Source organism: Dicentrarchus labrax, unplaced genomic scaffold, assembly GCF_905237075.1.
Source record: "Dicentrarchus labrax unplaced genomic scaffold, dlabrax2021, whole genome shotgun sequence".
In the NCBI taxonomy this organism is placed as follows: Eukaryota; Metazoa; Chordata; class Actinopteri; family Moronidae; genus Dicentrarchus; species Dicentrarchus labrax.
The window spans coordinates 12,383,025-12,401,582 of record NW_026136724.1 but is presented as its reverse complement, the minus strand read 5'-3'; the positions used below and the strand labels follow the sequence as shown (position 1 = coordinate 12,401,582).

Genomic DNA, 18,558 nt, shown 5'->3' with positions numbered 1-18,558 from the left:
AATGCCAGGTACCCAACTTCTAGTATTAAAATGGCACACTTTCACACCTTAACGCAGCTATAATCAATATTTTACATTCACAACAGATCACATGACTACTGGTATGTGAAAGGAGTTATTTGTAGTCACGAACCCACCGAGAATTATCACTTGATAAGATCCCCTCAGGTCCGCCAAGCTTTAAAGCTCCACAGGGCGTCTTTAAACCTCAGACAGCTGACTCGGTTTCCACTCCAGATTCTGAGAATACATATGAACAATTTCCTCATCCAAGTTTTTAACCACCAAAAAATAATCAATTCTTACCCCAACATTTTCCATACACTGAACCTTTTATTAGCTAGGTTCATATTTAAAGTAGAAACCACACTACAAGTTTTTTCCTCTTTACAAAACTTCTTATGTACACTACAGTGCTGACAGTTAAAAATCACAGAAACAAAATAGAAAAAAAAAAAAAAAAAAACCAACCCAAAACCTTGAGATAAATAAACTCTGTGAAAACAACACTAGCCCCTAAAGACTCGTTTTGTTTTCAACCATAATTTTGTCACATTTGTACAAAAAATATATAAGTTCCTGTCAGTTTTTTTGTAACGTCTGAAACCCAAAAGCATAAAAAGAGCTGCAGAGCGCCTTGCAACTGGCATCAAGTGCTTAATTATCACCTCGCTCTCCCCAAAGCCACGAAGTGAAGAGTTCTGCCTCTGAAACGAAGTCCTGAAGAGAGTTTATGTTTAATTTTCAGAGAATTTCCAGGCTGGCGGTGAGACTAATCACAAAAAAACACAACCCTGCTTTTAGGGCCATTGTCCCACTGAGCCACAAAATTTTTGACTCATCCCAACTCACGCCACAGATATTTGGAGAGTTTTCAGCGGCTTTAGATACCAATTTAAGGCTCTCTTAAGGTTACTCTTATTTTCCAGTAAAAAAAATGTTAAACTGGCACTCCTAAAAACTCCCATGAAAGGACAGAACTCTTTCTCTACGTGGCTCCGGACCATTTAGTAGTTCACAGTTAAGGACAGGCACTGGGGAAACATTGTGGGCTACATTAGCAAGTGGGCTGTACTCCAATATTGATCATAAAAATCAAGACATCAATGACCAAAAAAAAAAGAAAAAAGAAAAGAAAGAAATCAAGTTTTTCTCAACATCAAAGTTCCACAACTGTGGGACGAGCACTGAGACAGAAGTTCGACTCTAAAATCAGATCTTCACCATTTTGGAGAAACATATACTCTTCATAGTTAATAATTTATTGTACTTTCTAAAACACAAGAGGTCACTCCAGTCCCTGGTTGATAAATAAAACATTTCAATAAAACAGGATGCTCCACACTGTAGAGAAACTGGACTTCAGGTAAATAGATAAATAGTGCTTTGGGAATGAACTCTGGACAGAGTATCTTCTGTTTGTCTTGGAGCAGAATAAAGAATAAAAAACTATTGTATTATAGAAGTGCTGAGGCCTGAATGATTAACGCAATAGTCTTGGAAGAACCTGAAATTGTCCTGTTGATAATCGGACATAATCTGGGATTCATGACCCAAAGTCTTTTAAGGAATATCAGATGGATTTAAACAGTTGTTGATATATATCCGTGTTACAAAGTGCTGTAATAATGAGTCACATTTTGGAAGTCCTGACCTACTGCATCTGTATGATATTGCTCTGCTCATCCTGTTCCTATCCAGATGCTGTGAGGTCTAAAGTTAACTCATGGCGAGCTCTTAATGTAGCTGCATAGGTACTAATATAACGTTGAAAGGTATTTCAGTGACCCTGAACAATTATGTAAAAGGTAACTAAGACATACGATTTTTTAAATTGTTTTTAGGAGACCAATATATTGGTGGATGTGTCCTGAATGTTTTTTTGTTTTTTCCTGAGACTTTGTGTAGCAGCCTTGGCTGGGTCGAATTCTTCCTTGGCTAACCAGCAAGTGCTCGGTTTCCAAAATCAGGAGACCTTGGTACACATCCAACAGACACTGAAAAACACAGCAAAATTACACTAAGAGCTCTGCCACTGGTGTTAAGGGCTACAGGTACAAGATAACTGCAATACCGTAAAGAAATAGTTGACCTATTTCCCTCAATGTCAGAGTTAGATAGTTGTTAGATAGCTGTGTGGTAAATATGAAGCTGTTGTTAGCGAGTCTGGCTCTGACCCCAGGGTGGGAAAATCTGGCCAGCAGCACCTCTAAAGTTCACTAATAGACAGGTTGTATGTCTGTTGTTTATCCCATAGAAAAGTCTAAACACCACTCATTATAGGTTTTACAGAAGGTTATGTGCCGGACTATTTCTTGGCCAGTCTCGGTTGGTCACAAAGATTTCAGTGTTTCCAGTCTTTATGCTAAGCTAAGCTAAGCTAAGCAGCTACTGGCTCCAGCTTCATACTTTACCACCTGGACATCTAAGACCACAAATAAACACATTTCCCAAAATGTCAAGCTATTTCTTTACGGTATACTGTAGCTATATTACTAAAGTGGTTTAAAGTGAAAATTGGGGTTTCTTTTGTTTAGTAGCACTAAAAACTGCACTAATATTCTTGGAACAATCACTTAAGATAAATGTAAATTATATTTAAGCACTCCTCATGTCGACTCCTCAGTGAAGTGGCTTTTTATCAATAGCTTTGAAATCAGAATAAAATACTGGTACTTGTTGTCACCACATCAATAATGGGGAAATGCAGTTATATTTAAATTCAGCAGATTATTGCGGAGCATTATTGCTCAAAATACAATATTGGGAAAAGTACTGCAATGTACTGTATATTAAGATGTATCGATGCAATATAGTAGAGGAAATGTAGTGATATTACATCAATACAATAGAGTACTGTATAATATCACGATTTGACCCATCATTATTCCAGAAACAGTCTTGGGCACAAAGAATACACTAGAAAAAAGCCACAAAAATGGAAGCATTAGCTGCAAGTTTCACAAAAAGGTCATCGTGACCTTTTTTTTATATAAATATCTGACACAAAGTCTTCCTACCTCTGATGGCTCACGGATATTCTGATATTTGAGGGTTATGCTCACTTCAAAAAACAGAACCAGACAGCAGTTTTCTCAGACTAGGAGCAAACCGTGAGCCTGAATAATATCTTCTTCAAACGTTAAAACTGGAAAGAAAAATAAAACCCTACCAATAAATGCAATCAATTCTCAATAGTTTTGAACCTAAGCACAACCAAAAGCATCAGTACAATCTAAACCAATCCAGTCAAGAGGTCTGGGGTAAATACAGTCCAACTCTGCTTTATAGACTATGATACTGTGTTCAAACCGATACACTCCACCTTCTTCCTCCTTTTTTCCTTTTTACATCGTTTTACAACAACACAACCAAAATAAAACCTTGTACATGTACAGTAATTTTAAAAACAGCATCCTTATGTACAAAAACTACTATAAAATCTGTTTCTGCTCCTCTTCATGCTTTGCAGGTGGGGAGAGGACAGAAGGGGAAGGCTGAGGGGGACGAGGAGGGGGAAGAGAAGGCGGAGGGGGAGGCGGAGAGGAAGAAGGAGGAGGAGGTGGATGAGGGAAAGGTGGTGCCGGGGTTTGGTATTGCGGCTGTAGCGGGTACGAGCTGGGTGGTTGAGGGAGGAAAGACTGAGGCGGCAGGAAGTGGTGAGAGGGGAAGTGGGGATGCTGAGGGGGGAAGAAGGTTTTGGCGTGCGGGGTGATGTACTGATGATGGTGGGAGAGGTGAGGAGGGAGAGACTGGGAGCTGCTGAGGGGAGTGTTGGGTTGAGACGGGCAGGCCATAAGTGGAGGCTGGTAATACGGCTGAGACTGCGTGGTGATGTTGGGTTGGTGCGGCGGATGCAGGTGAAGCTGGCTTATGTGAACCGAGTGGGGCGGGGCCTTCTGACCGAGGTAAGAGTTCAAGGTTTGGGGCTGCGTGGGGTGAGTGGGACTCGGGGGGAGGAGTGGAGGTCTGTGAGGAAGATGGGAGTGTGGCAGGAGATGGGGGAACGAAGGGGGAAGCATGTGGGGGAGGTGAGGAGGAGGTGGGAGATGCTGGGGCGCGTATTGCTGCATGTACATTCCTTGCCTCCCGGTGTCTGGCGGCGGGTGCATCTGCGGATCCACGGACGACCAGGAGTCCGCGCTGCGAGTCCATTTCTCTTGGAGCGTCCACGAGTCCGTTGGCGCTCGAGCTACCGCGTGTGTCCTTGTGTCGGCGTGCAAGCTCTCAGAGGCCTGCGTGTGTACATCCACGGCGGGTGACGCTCGAACCTCCGACTGCGTCCGCGCGTCTGTGGGGACGTCCGGCTTTAGCCGAGGCGAGGCTCTGTCCTTCGGTTGGTCTGACTTAGAGGAGGAAGGCAGCTGGGACGACGAAGACACGGCGGAAGGAGGGAGCAATGCGGGTTTGGGAGGTGAAGTGGAGGTTGAGACAGAGGAAGATGTGGACAGAACTGCAGATGGAGAAGAGGTAGAGGACGGATTGGGAGCAGCATAAGATGAGCGCAGAGGAGTAACGGCCAAAGGCGACGAAGAGGTGGAAGACTTAGAGATGGGAGATTTAGGAGCTGAAGAGGAGGAACTCGTACTGGAAGACGTCGTCCTGCTGTCCGAATGATGGTGATGGTGGTGATGATGAAGGTGCTTTGATGATGCTGCTTTGGGTTTTGTGTCCTGATGAGGAGGATGAGAGGCAGGAGGTGGTTTATTCTTGCAGAGAGGAGACGCCGGAAGTTCTGTTTTCATTTTTGCAGGAGGTGAAACCTGCTGCTGTTTGGGTTTTCCTCCTTCCTTTACCCTCTCCATTGTCTCCTCTTTGTCTCTCGCACTGCTCACGTTCGAGTCCACTGAGGGAGCAGGCTGAGATGAGAGAGGTTGTTGCTCCATTTTGACAACCGGCAATGTCCTGTTTTCTCCCAAATCAATTTCCTCGTTCTCCTCCTTTATCCTCTCCTTTGCTCCTTTCTCACGCTTCTTTTCTCTCCTCACCTCTTCTTCCTCCTCTTTTTCCTCCACCGTTTCCTTCTCCTTCGACTCAACCTGCTCCTCCTCCTCCTCCTCCTCTTCCTTCACCTCCTGCTCCTCCTCCTCTTCCTTCACCTCCTCCTCCTCCTCCTCCTCCTCATCCTCCTCTCCCTCTCCATGGTGGTATTGTTTTAAGCGCACGTGCCATGCCAGGCTGCAGACGGACGACACGGTCTTGAACTGGTGGACCACATTGCGAGGGATGAAGTAGATGTCATCGTGGCACAGGCGGATGCGAGCGTAGTGGATGCCCTCGCGACGCAGCTGGTTTAGTTTGGCGTCATCCACCCACTGCACACACTGTAGAGACAGAGGGGGGTTGAGGTGGAAGAAATCAGGAGGTGCACTCCAAAATGACATTGACATCTATTTTGAAAAAAATTTAGGTTAAGTTTTCTCTTTTTTTATTCTTCTTTCCAACTTTATTTCAGTGGGAATACATAAAAATCATTAATCCTTGTCTAAAAAGCCAAAAAGCAATTAAGCTTAGCTTTTTAAAACATTTGGCTTTATGTAAAATGACAAAATGCAAGGCAAAAATCAGTGACAACAACAATTTGAAAGAGTTAAGTCAGGATTGCTAAAAAGGCCTTTTTGTAAAAGATAAAGTTTTGTAATCTCAAGGTCCCAGAAGTTCCTTTTGATCTTTTCCAGAACAGACAGATCTGCTCTGTGGCTATTTTGTCGTGTTATATTCTTTGCAATAAAAGAGTCTCTTTAACCCAGAGAATAGCTTCACAGCTTACAAAAAAAGGATAACAGAGTTGCTAAAAAATGGAGTGTGTATTGTCTTTATTACCAGTGAACATCTGGGCTGAATACTGAAAGCATTAAGGCAGAAAAGAGAGTGGAATGTGTTTAAAATAGACAACATTCAGATCGCTGTTAGACTTTACTTTGGAGAGATGGGACTCACGTCTCATGGACACCCATGCAGCTAAAGTGCTGTGTTTAGTAGCAGACTGTAATATTATGGTGCCACTATCACTATCAGTCAGCTGGACGGATCTACATGTTTTACAGGCTTTCAAATGGAAACTGAAATCTGGACACCTTTATGAAAGAATGTATCAGATGTTTCATGTATAAATTAAACAGTTGATACAGTCTGGGAACGGTTTCTTGACATTATTGTAAATGACAAAAATCTCAATGATTCTTGAGACTTAAGGTTTTAAAATTATATCGACATATTAGTGTTTTTAATATGTACCAAGGACTCCATGGAAAGCGGTACCGACACCGATTGGATTATCTAGGTGAAATAAAGTAAACTGAACAAAAAAAAATTAATTCTATATGTAACGTTTTCTGACCATTTCTCTGATTTGCTGCAGTTCAACTTTTATCCACCAGGTAGCAGCATCCAACATCAGATTATCTCAACTCTACACCTCACACAGTGTTAGACAGTAAGCGTTATATTAAAGTAACACTAAGGAATAGCTCTGCATCTAATTCGGGACATAACAAGGATGACTTCACTGGGGTGAATCTAATGTGTGAGCTGTGTATATTGCCATACCCTGTGTGTGTGTGTGTGTGTGTGTGTGTGTGTGTGTGTGTGTGTGTGTGTGTGTCTATGTCTGTGTAATGTAAAACCTGAGACAGCGGAGGCTCGTGTAGGTCCAACTGCAGCCTCTGAACTACAGGAAGGAAATCACCGGCGTGGAAACACACAACGTCTTTGGTTACACGAGGAGGCTCTGAGCTGAAAGCAAGGGAGGGAGGGGACGACAGAGTCAGAAGGATTACACTGTATCTGTTGGTGATTGTGTGTTACTTCTAAACACATCATATCATGTGTTGCTTCACTGCCTACCTTTCTCCGGACCGTACAGCCTTCAGCACCCCCACGGCTGCTGTGGTTTGACGTTCAAAGCCCTGGCCGATGTGATCAGCGTGGGCCCGGGTCCGATCTTCAAACAGCATCTCTCTGGGCTCACTGGTCCTGGGCAGAGACTGCAGCAGGTTCTTCACCTCATTGGTGGAGCTACGACAGGACAGAAATTAAGACGGCTTCAGAGAAACAGCAGTGGAGAAAGTAGAAACACACACAGGATGTGTCCACACAGTTCTACAAAGAGATTTCTCCCCTGTCTCTGCTTCCCTGCTGTCTAAATAAAGAAGAGACTAAAGGTGAGTGGGCAGCTCCCTTCCCAGCTTTGTTTATTGCTTTGTTTTCTGTCTGCTGTGGCAAAATAAAAGCACCAGACAGGCTTTATCTGCTGGAATTGTTATCTTGGCTGGCATTGATGTAATCCTGACACCACAGCGTGACATGAGAAGCAGAGAGGATGAAAACCTGCATTAGTGTGGATATAATAAAACGCACTGGAAGCATTTCCAGTAGAGCTTCTAGTAACGGTGATTCTTATTAATTATTACTGCTTATTAATAGTTCAGTCTTTACATTTTAGAAAATAGTAAATAATCATAATTTCCCAAAGCCCTAGCTGACATGCTTAAATGTATTTTTTTGTCCAATTAACAAAACCAAAATCCAAAGATTAGAAAATCACTTATCATAGAAAACTAAGAAAATCAACAAATATTCACATCTCATAAGTAGGAATAAGAGATTTTACTTGAAAATGATACACTAAAGATTAATCGATTACCAAAATAGGTTCCAATCATTTTTTTTTGGTCAACCAAATAACTGACTCAAGTGTTTCAGTTTCACTTTACAGCAACACTAATTAGATGCTTTACAATCCAGAACAATACAATGACACCTTTATATTTATGTTTCCGTGACAAAACATACAAACTGAAGATGAAGCCTTGGGTTCTGGGAAAATAAACATGTATTTTAAAAACAATTTTCTCACGTTTTATAGACTAAACAATATTTTAAAAAAGAATCGTTAGATTAATAAAAAAAGATTTTAATCGCAACTCTTGAGCAGCTGTGATATAAAGGATAAAAACATTAATTTGGACATTATAAAACACTTTGTGATGTCTTCAGTGAAACCCTCCACCCTACCTGGAGGTTTTACAGCACGCTATGTGCACACACAGACTGCACGCTATGTGCACACACAGACTCCATACTTCATCCTTCATATTGTCTCCAGATATAAAAATCATACCAGAGCTTTTTCTAGCTTTCGACCAATATCTTTTTCTTCAAATGCAAATTATTCCATGTTTGCTGGTGGCAGAAATTACTTTCCTTGCATGGACAATATGGTATGTATTTAAATTCTAAACACAAAAGACGGGTAGCAGGAAAATGAGAAGAAAAATAAATCAAAATCAGTAATATCCTCTTGGAAACAGGTACCATTGCGCGCACGCTTGGCTCATTTTTATGCCTTTACTCCTCAGCTTCTCAGTCTGTGTGCATGAAGCCATGTTGCCAAACAATAGAAGTACTGCAGTCAGCTCACTACTGGATCAGTGACTCACACTGGACCTGCAGTCAGATTCAAACAAGAGTATGAACACACACAGTATGAACGCACACAGAGTCTGCTAGAGATTCCTTCGAGAGCGTCACGCAGACACACACACACACAGAACAGCATGCTGCACACTTAATTGTGCATTCATTCATTCGGAAATAGGAGAAGAGAGGCAGTGGCTGGTGGAAAACGAAGAAAGAAGCAGAGGAAAATAGTACAGAGAGTAAGGGGAAATGAAAACAACACACACACACACACACACACACACACACACACACACACACACACACACACACACAGAGCTCAGTGTGTCTGAGCTGACTGCAGGCTGACAGTAATGAATGTAAAACCAGGAAAAGCTGGTAAGTGAAACACTGAAAGAAGAGAGTGTAAAGGGAGGAGTGCTGAACGTGCACATCTGGAGTGAAATTTGAAGTCTACCATTTGTATCTGTCCTCTACATGTGAGCTCCTGTTGTAAATGTATGTAATGTATGTCAGTGCGCAGTGTGTAATGCACCAAGTCGTCGGGACAGGTGCCTGTGCATTTATGGTCGAACAAAGCGGGAGGGAGAAGAACAGAGAAGAACAAGAGGAAGGCGTGAGTGGGAGAGCAGGGATGAGGAGAGAGAGAGGAGATAAAGGAGGGAAACTGGAGAAGAGAGGAGGGAAGGAGAGGGATAAGACAGTAATAAAAAGGAGTGTAAGGAGGAGGGAGGAAAGGGAGGCAGAGGGGAACCACGATCTCTGACGACAAACACTGTTAATGTACATCTTAAAGCTGCAGCACACACGCCTGAAGAGGTTCTACATCACATTTACGTTTCACACAATTAATGCACTTACAACAAGGGCTGCAACTAATGATTATTACTGATTCATGTGACAACTATTTCCTCTGTTTGTTGTATTATTTGTCTGGTTTCCAATATAGTTGTGATTTGTGTGATCACAAAATCATGCTTGTGTGTTCACATCTTAAACTCAGATTTAAGCACAGAGAAATAGATGAATATCAAACTCTACACATACATTATTCTGCACAGTGCAGGTCAAACATCCAACAACACATTTTTGACTGGCGGGGGAATTTATTTTATCCAATCAACAATACAAAACCAAAAGATATTACATTTACAATTATATAAAGTAGAGAAAAGCTGCAGAACTTTACACTGGAGAAGCTGGAATCAAAGAAATGTTTTGAGCTTTGTCTAAAAAATAAAACCTCAAGTTATTAATCGATTATCAAAAAAGCTGCCTATTAATAATTTCAACTTGAGACTGAGCAGGCTGACAGCCAAGCGGCTCCCGATGGACTCAGCTGTCATCTGTCATGCAATTTGTTTCCAAACAGGAACAGCATGTTCTGCGTCGGGCCTCTGTCCTGTTTGTGACTGCTGCTGGCCAGGGCTGCTGCTGTTACTATGCAATTATTGTAAATCTCTGGCAGCACGGTGCTCTTTCACTAAAAAGCTGAAATATTTTGGTTTATTTTCATTGTCTGACCACTATAATCAAGCTGAATTCTCAGACTGAGAGTCTCAGTGCTGTCAGAAATGCATAACAGCTTGACCTTTTCACTGAAACCACCAAGAAAAAAGAAACTGAACGCTGTGAAGAGATGTTCCCCGTACACAAGCAGCCTTCCTTCCTTCAACTGCAGACAAGGTCTCACTGCAAATAACATCCTTCTCTCTTTCTTTATATACACAGGCAGACACAAACACAATCCCTTGCACTGCTTTGGCATATTTAATATATGTGCTTTCTTTACACACAGTCTTAGAATTCCTACAAATAACAGCACAGTAACTCTGCAATAAATCAACTTAAAGCCGGAAAGAGAGGTCAATAGGAGGAAACAGAAGACAGATCGTAAGAGAAATTGAGACAGAAAGACTGGGCAGATATTTAGAGGTAGCAGGAGGACAAGGACAGAGAAATTAGGCAGAAGTGGGAGGAATGGAGGGAAGAAAAGGGAAGAAGAGTTTGGAGGAGGAGGAGGAGGAGGGGAATTAGAGATTGAGGAGATATCTGGGAGCCAAAAGGAATAAAAGTATGAGAAAAGTACACCTTGGTTTGTAGATATTCCCATCTCATAGTAATTTATGATCATGTGATAGAAAATGACAGGACATGAATGAAAGAAAAGGAGGAAATAGTTTAACCACGCTTCTCTTTTTATCCATCCATCCATCTGTGTTTCTATAAAAACATTCTTTCAGCCCCAGCTGTTACACAAGTGGTTCTGACAGCACGCACACAAACATTCACACTTTCCCTGAACGCTATTCCCTTCAGACACGGTCCAGAAGCCCTGCGCCAACATGTTTATGCAACAAAACGTACGTATTTACAGGTGTAGACACTGATTAAGTGACTATGACTTTCTCTATTATTTCCCCCTTTTACTCACCCAGAAAGGTCTGACTGATTAAAACTTTCTTGGATGAATTTAGAGAGAAAAAACAAACTAGGGATGCGATTAGTAAAAAGATATTGAGTTAACAATGACATAAAACTGAGAGAGCAGTAAATCTTCTTAATTTAAAAGCCGGAACCAAGCTGGAAGTATTTTTGCTTGACTGACAAGAGTTGCAGATTATTTTTCTGTTGAAGAATTAATTGATTCAGCTTTAAAAAATAAAAAAAAAATAAAGAAAAAAATCATAAATCCTACTATTGATGTGACTACCAATTAACAGATTTGAGAGAGAAATAACTGCTGCGTGAAAGGAATGTGTGCGGTTGTGTGTGTTGTCCCGTGCTTGGCCGGCTGCCATGTGAAGTAGCGTCTGATGTCGACTCTATTAACATAACGATGATCTCATCTGAGTGGTGAGCCACATACCGCTCACATCACACACCCACACATTCTCTCTCATGGCCTCCCTCACAGATATTATGTGTTTGTGTGTGTGTGTGTGTGTGTGTGTGTGTGTGTGTGTGTGTGTGTGTGTGTGAGAGAGAGACAGAGCTTATGTGTGAGCAACAATGACACTGTGACAGAGACAAACAGAGAGGGTGTAATTGCCTCATCCGGCGGTGCTCGGCTACAACAAAGCTTCATGCTGCTACCACGGCTGCTGCTTCAAATGTGTGAGTGTGTTTTGGTGCTGTTTGTCCATAATCGGCCCTTGTGGGCTTGAGAGTACAGCTGGCTCAATAAGGTACACGCACACGCGCACACACACAGGCACACCACTGAGACTTGTAGCCAGTGCAAATAACATTCATAGAGACCAAAATCCCTGTTAATTCAGTCACTGTCTTATTGCAGTGCTTAGGAAGGATCCAAAATATTGTCTGGCTTCATTTGTGAGTGTGTGTGTGTGCCTTTTTGCTAGTGGACTCACCGCTTTCTTTTAAAAGGGGACTTTGGTATATCAGCTACAGGTATCATCTGTTCTCCTGGTCTGACCCACATTATAGGACCGTCGTCACTCTCTGTGGGATTCATCAACCTCAGACTGGAGAACGTTCCCCACGGAAGAGTCCGCTGCAGCCAGACAGACGAAGAGAGAACATGAGGGAAAATGATCAAAGCAGTGTGTTAGCACATGCCTCACTTTTTTTAGTTGTTAACCTATTTATCAAGTAATTTATTTATTCCACTGATTCCACAGAAAGAAATCTCATGCGCAAGAAATTGCCCCCTGTGGTAAAACTCGTCACTGGCGCTCGAGATGCTTCAGAGGGTGCTGAATCAGAGCCAAAGCCCCTCGACGGTTAGGAAGTGCCAGAGGATGTGCGTCTTTTGATATTCAGCGTACGACGCCACTCCTCCACACTGGTATGCAGGAGATTTGAAGTGTCAACACAGAATAGCAAACAGAAGAAAAACTTGTCTCCTTGTCACTCATACATTTCAGGGACAGCAGTAAACACAGTGTTTTGGTGGTCTGTTCCCGTGCAGACATTTAAACTGAACTGAAGCTGGAAAGCTGCAACTAATCACTCTGACACACCACTTAACGCCTATTCTTTGCCAGCCACCACTGAGACTATTAGGTGTGTTGTGTATGTGTTGGTGTATCTCCCAGTATCCCTGCATCTGTTCAGTTTGTAGCGTTTCCAAATAATCAGTGGAATAAATGCATCAAACTCACATTTCTCACATCTAGTTTGTAGCTGACATTTAGAATAAACAGACAATTCATGGGGTATAGGCATGTAATGTTCTGACTGGAGTAAGCCTACTTTATATTTCAGTGAGAAGGTGTTGTGTGACACAATGCCAGCCAACTGAACACTGTCACATAACATCTAGCCTAATCCTTCGACAGAGCGTGATGTTACTATAACAATCAGAGGGCCAGCCCAGCTGAGTTTTGTCTGGATTCCTTGAATCCAACATCAGCACACACTGAAACTAAATGTTTTGGAGTAAGAGAAAAAGCACGTTTAAATTTGTTGAGAGAATAAAAAAAATAAGCAGAAGGTGGTCGGTACATCCTGCTCACAGTACTGAGGAGATTTAAGAAACAAATAAAAGGCATTTTTGCCAGGCTATAAATTTTAGGCTAAGTCTAATGTATTCTGTATTTTCATTATTGTAAACACATCCCATGAAAAGATTAAAACCAACAACAAACCCTAAAAAGTATTGTCTGTGTATCCAAAGCCTGATATAGCTTATTTCTCAGCACCATGGAGCTCCATTGTTGTTCAAAAACCTATTAAAAACACAACAATAAGCCACACCGTTGAACTGGGTGACTTGTTTCTCTGTTGCCATGAACATGATTACTGTGATTTATTTTAAGTCAATCCCACATTCACCATGCTGCTGTCTTAGATACTCACTAGACCACAGGATGGGTATAAATCCCCCTAACCGATGCACTATTTACTCCTGTTTGAATAACATTTGATCAAAGCTAGTACCCGTCAAGTAGAAACAAATAAGCTTGAGGCTGAGGGCCACAGACAGGAAGTCAAAATGTCAATTTTGGTCTTTTCACAGGACTTGCTGACAGTAACAAAAATAGTCTATTACTTATTAAGTCTAAGTGCAACAACATCACTGCTTGACAATTTCCTTAAGATTCTGCTGTTGCAAAGTTAAGCTTTAAGGTAAATTTCCTTTGACCTCACAGCACAGTAACATGTTATAAATTGTAGTTTCCTTATTTATTCCCATTGTAGATTATCTTGTTCTTCCATACAATATACAAATCTGATCCGAGCCTATTTGAATGCCGCTGTCACTTTCCATCCACCCACTGTTTCTGATTACTGCTGTTCATCCCGTCCTGACTCACCTTCAGGAAGGGTGACTCCTCCAGCATGCCGAGGAACTCCGGGAAATAATCCCCGACCTCCTCGTCCACGGCTCCCACCAGGCTGATCTGTCTCATTGCCCCGGCTCTGTATGTACCATTACTGTACGTTTTCTTCACCTGCAGCAACCACAGGAGAAAACACAACATCAGATAATATTGTTACATTGTTACTTTAACACCACAGCAGGAGGCTGACACCGGTTCCTCTGATCCCACGTTGTCTTCTTAAACAATAACCACAGGAGAAAACATAACATCACCGTTAAAACTCTGTGATATGTGGCGCTCAGGTGAAATTTCATATCTGCTTTTAGTCCTTACCTAAAAAATTTACCTTGAATCTTCAACATATTAGCTGTAGCATTCAATTATTGTGTCGTAGCACCTTCAGCAGCCTAAATGCCCCTGGTTTTCTTAGAGGGGTGGCACATCCTGGTTCAATTACCCTTCTGTGGCTCTAAATTCTTCTAGGTCATCCTGAGTGTAATCGAACACGCTTATTATTTTGGTCAGTGGTTCCCAACCGTTTTGGGTTGTGACCCCTTAAAACAGAGCTATATCCTGCTTGCGACCACCAACTGCACGTTTTGATTTTTTCCCTCGCTTCAATCAATAAGGGATAAGAGGTTCTTCCTGGATTTTGTGACAGAATAAGAAGTAGTCCTAATAATAAATATATCAGGTTTCATCAGGTTGTAAGATATATAACCTTACAGGCTGTTTATAAAATATATATGCTTTTGCTTTAGTTTGACCGCAATAAAATAGGGGAACACGAAACTAGTTCTTCTTCCACTGACATGGAAGCTGTTAATGACTACTGGGTGTCAAAACAGACACTGTGTGTGTGCGTGTGTGTGTGTGTGTGCGTGTTGGCGGTTTCACTTGATGTTTCTGCTCCACCGGTGTGACTCAACAGACTGTTTGCTGCCCTTCACTTGGCTGACAGACCATAGTGTGTGCACGTCTGTGTGTGTGTCTAACCCGTCCCCATACCCTTGGCCCTCAACAGTGTCTTTGTGTGTGTGAGTGCAGTACGTGCAGCATGTGGCCTGCATGCTGTACTCTTGGCTGATCAGGATGTGTGTGTGTGTGTGTGTGTGTGTGTGTGTGTGTGTGTGTTGGCCAGATCCTTGGCTGCTCGCCTCTAGTGAGTCACCACTTGACAACAAGGCAGAGATAAAGAGAGAGAGGAGAGACAGACCAGAGGGAAGAGAGAGTGAGGACTCACAGGAGAGAAAGAACGAGGGGAAAAGAAACAGATGGAGGGAAGTGGTGAGTGGAAGAGGGAGAGAAAGTTTAGTTAGACAAGCTGTGAAAGAAAAAGTAGGGGAGACGGAGGAGACAAGAAGAGAAAAATGGAGGGGAGGATGGAAATAACTCAAAGGGGGAGTGAGGAGAGAAGAGAGTGAGCAGGTGAAAATGGAAGGGAAAAAAAGAGAGTAAGGACAAAAAAAGGGTGACAGAGAGAATGGGACAACACAGCAGATAAGATTAAATAAAAGGTAAAAAGATGTTAAAGAGACACAAGAGAGGGAGTGTGACAATAAGGGAAGAGGAGAGATGAGGGCAGGTTAGAGAGGATGGGAGGAGGGAGGCGAAGGAGAAGTAATGAAGATGGAAACAATGAATTGGAAAAAGACTGAAGGGGAAGGTGCTCCGCAGCTCCCAGACGTGTCCTTGAGCAAGGCACTAAATCCCCAAAACAGCTGCTCGGAGGCAAGATCTGTAGATCACGCCACAGTAGAGCTCAAGTATGTGTGAGTGTGTGTGCTGCAGCGATTTGAGACATTGTGTTGCTTCTAATAAGAAAATATTATTGGTCCAGTAGTTTGGTTATTTTTACAGGCAGGATAATTAGTAGAGACTGGTCATAAAAAACTGGATTATGGGGGTCAAAGATCATAAAAATTTAAAAACTCATCATAACTGACAGGATTAAGTGACGCAGTTAATTATATGTCTTCCTAATCAGCTTTAGGCAACATAATGTTCAGCAAACAATAAAATCTTTCAACAGATTAAAACCCGATCAGCACTGGATTTTTAAGGCTGATATTGATATTTGTGAGTTTTATATCAGCTTTTTACCAAACTTAAATCTTAATCTGAATCTTATTTTAAACACTAGCTCTAGTTGAGATCAAGCAGAAAATGTATTACCAATTAAGTATTCCGATTATTTCTACGATGAATTAATCAGCTGTTTAGTCTATAAAATTTCACAAATAATAATAATAAAAAAAACTTTGACTAAGCTCCTGAACCACTGCATATTCACTTGCTAACTGGTCTAATTACATGCATCAAGTAACTGTGTATTGGAGTTTATTACATCTCTGATTAATTAACAAAATAAAATCAGTTCCTCATGCATGGACGGGCCAAGCCACATGGCTGTGTTTGTTCTTCACTTCATTTCACTGCATATGTGCCCTGGCACTGTGTGATGTACTCGTAATAAGATGATGATAAGTAAAAGCTTGAAACACTCACACGCGTAAACACATCACAACTTTAAATAGTCTCACTGAGTCAATGACCTAGATACTGAGGGGAAAGTGTGTTTGTGGAAGCACACAAACACTTGTAAGCATGAAGGCATTTGAATCCATGCGTGCACTCGTTTCTCAGCCGGTGTGTGCGTGTATGCATTCATCTTCCTGCATACTTATAATATGTTTGCACTTATGAGCTTTTTTTTTTCCTGTGTGTTTACACGATGCATAATTTAACAGCAGAATAACCCCCACGTTGTCAACAAGGAGAACCGTCTCTCACTATCACAGGAGGAGTATTAGGAAGCACTTCCTCTGCCTCGAATAAACGGATAAATTCAACAGTCGGTGATTCGCTCACACACTCGAACAGCTTGTCTATAATAAGTGAAGGCAAACAGAAGGAAACAGGAAATGTGACAGACTTCCTCTGAGCGGTGCTGTTCAAGATGCTCCAGTCCGTCCTCACCTCTGTGTACGTGCACGCTAACACACTCGATGGGAAAATGTGTAAAAACAAATGACCAAAATCATATTTACTTGTTTCTAAACATGACAATAAGCCTGATTTAAAACGTGAGATTCTGCTGCACAAAAACAGAAGATGATAAATAAATACAAACGAGTCAAATAATAAAACTCTATTCCCTGGAACATTATGATCTCATTTTGTACTTTATGGTCTCCAAATTCACAGGATTAAAAAAGCCAACATTATTATATATAATTTTCATCACTGTCATCTCTCCTCTGCTGTCACTGTCTTTGGCTAAAAACAGTCTATCTTTAAGTCTAACAGATCATCTCTTTCTCTCTTGTCTTTGTCAGCCTCTCCATCTCCTCCTCTGCCTCTTCCCTTCACAATACCCACCACATCCCCCGTTGGGAAGTCTATTAGATTCTCTCTCTCTCTCTCTCTCTCTCTCTCTCTCTCTCTCTCTCTCTCTCTCTCTCTCTCTCTCTCTCTCTCTGTTATTTCGGTCTCTGGTTCAGCCCCGCTGTAACCGCCTGTTAATTCTAACTCCTCTTGTAAACACATCCTTCACCCTCTCCCTGTTCATGACAGGACATCATCTTGCTACTCTATCTGACCTTTCTCTGACCCCCGTAAGTCTGCTTCTTCCTCTCTCTGTGCGTCTCTCTTTCTAAATCATTATGTCCAGTCAGTCTCTAGAGTACTAAGTCTATTAGTCTAATACTGTGTACTGCGTCACAACAGAGCTTTTGGCTGCTGACTGGTCAGACACAGACGCTTTCCAAAACTTTTCTTACATAATCTCTCCCTCGGCCACACACACACACACACACACACACACACACACACACACACACACACACACACACACACACACACACACACACACACACACACACACACACACACACACACACACACACACACACACACACACACACACACACACACACAATCAATGTAATGTAAAGCATGCTTTCACTAGGACTGTGTCAAAACTTAAGCATGGTTTGAACGCTGCAGTGCGAGACGCCATGATGCAACGCCACAGTCTAGGCTTGTTTTGTAAACACTGTGTTAGAGACGGTTTGGTGACCGAGCGTTACATCGCTACCTCCAGGTTATAGTATATGAAAGGTGCAGGATGCCTACAGTAGCGAGGCTGGAGCAAGAGGCAAATAAGCTGAAGTTGATTGTGACGGTGTTCGACTCCGAAACTGCCAACTGTCAACTGCTGTATGAACGAAACTTGTGTTTTTACCAAATGGAGAACACCCGTATTCAAAAAGGGATTTCCCACAGAGTGAGAGCTAGCTTTAGTCACGTTTCACTATTATTAAAGCCTGACATGGCCATAAAATCAGTATGCTGGGTGGTGTTTTGCAAGTAGATCGAGCAAATTCTTGTTCATTTGGGGCCTAACCTTTAATTGTTCACATCTGTGAATGAGATATTTACACAACAAAATCAAATTGAGTTTCATGAATACCAGCTTGAACAGGCACTAATTTACACTATAAGCAAATATGTTTTACAGTTTCACCATCTGTCTTTCACAGAATCCACAGGTAGAATTCATTGGATGGATAAATAAAGAGATTTTAAATTCTAATTGTCTTACTTTCCTTGCCTCTTTGTATTCTTGTAAAACATTTTTTCCCCAGCTAATTAGGAAAATATTCTGCTGATAAAATCTTTCTGATAAATGTATGTGCCGAGTTTAAGATCTCCCCCAAAACCTGTTGAATCATTGAATTACCTTTAACTTTAAATATCGAAGAGAGCAGTTAAGATTAAATTTATCACAGAGTTTTCCATATGGTTTTTAAAGTTTGTCTATCAAATGAGTTACAGACCATAT

At 41.8% G+C, this 18,558-nt stretch overlaps 1 protein-coding gene across 1 annotated transcript in view; it reads right to left on the bottom strand.

Annotated features, from left to right (window-relative positions):
• Positions 1-313: 313 nt before the first annotated feature.
• Positions 314-18,558, bottom strand: part of LOC127359173 (lysine-specific demethylase RSBN1L) — a 35,895-nt gene continuing 17,650 nt past the window's right edge. Inside the window, exons 5-9 of the mRNA XM_051393007.1 lie at positions 13,704-13,841; positions 11,796-11,938; positions 6,847-7,017; positions 6,627-6,735; positions 314-5,324 (exon numbers count right to left, since the gene is read on the bottom strand). Coding sequence (XP_051248967.1) covers positions 3,435-5,324; positions 6,627-6,735; positions 6,847-7,017; positions 11,796-11,938; positions 13,704-13,841 — 2,451 coding nt within the window. The 3' untranslated portion in view covers positions 314-3,434. The remainder of the gene's footprint in view (positions 5,325-6,626; positions 6,736-6,846; positions 7,018-11,795; positions 11,939-13,703; positions 13,842-18,558) is intronic.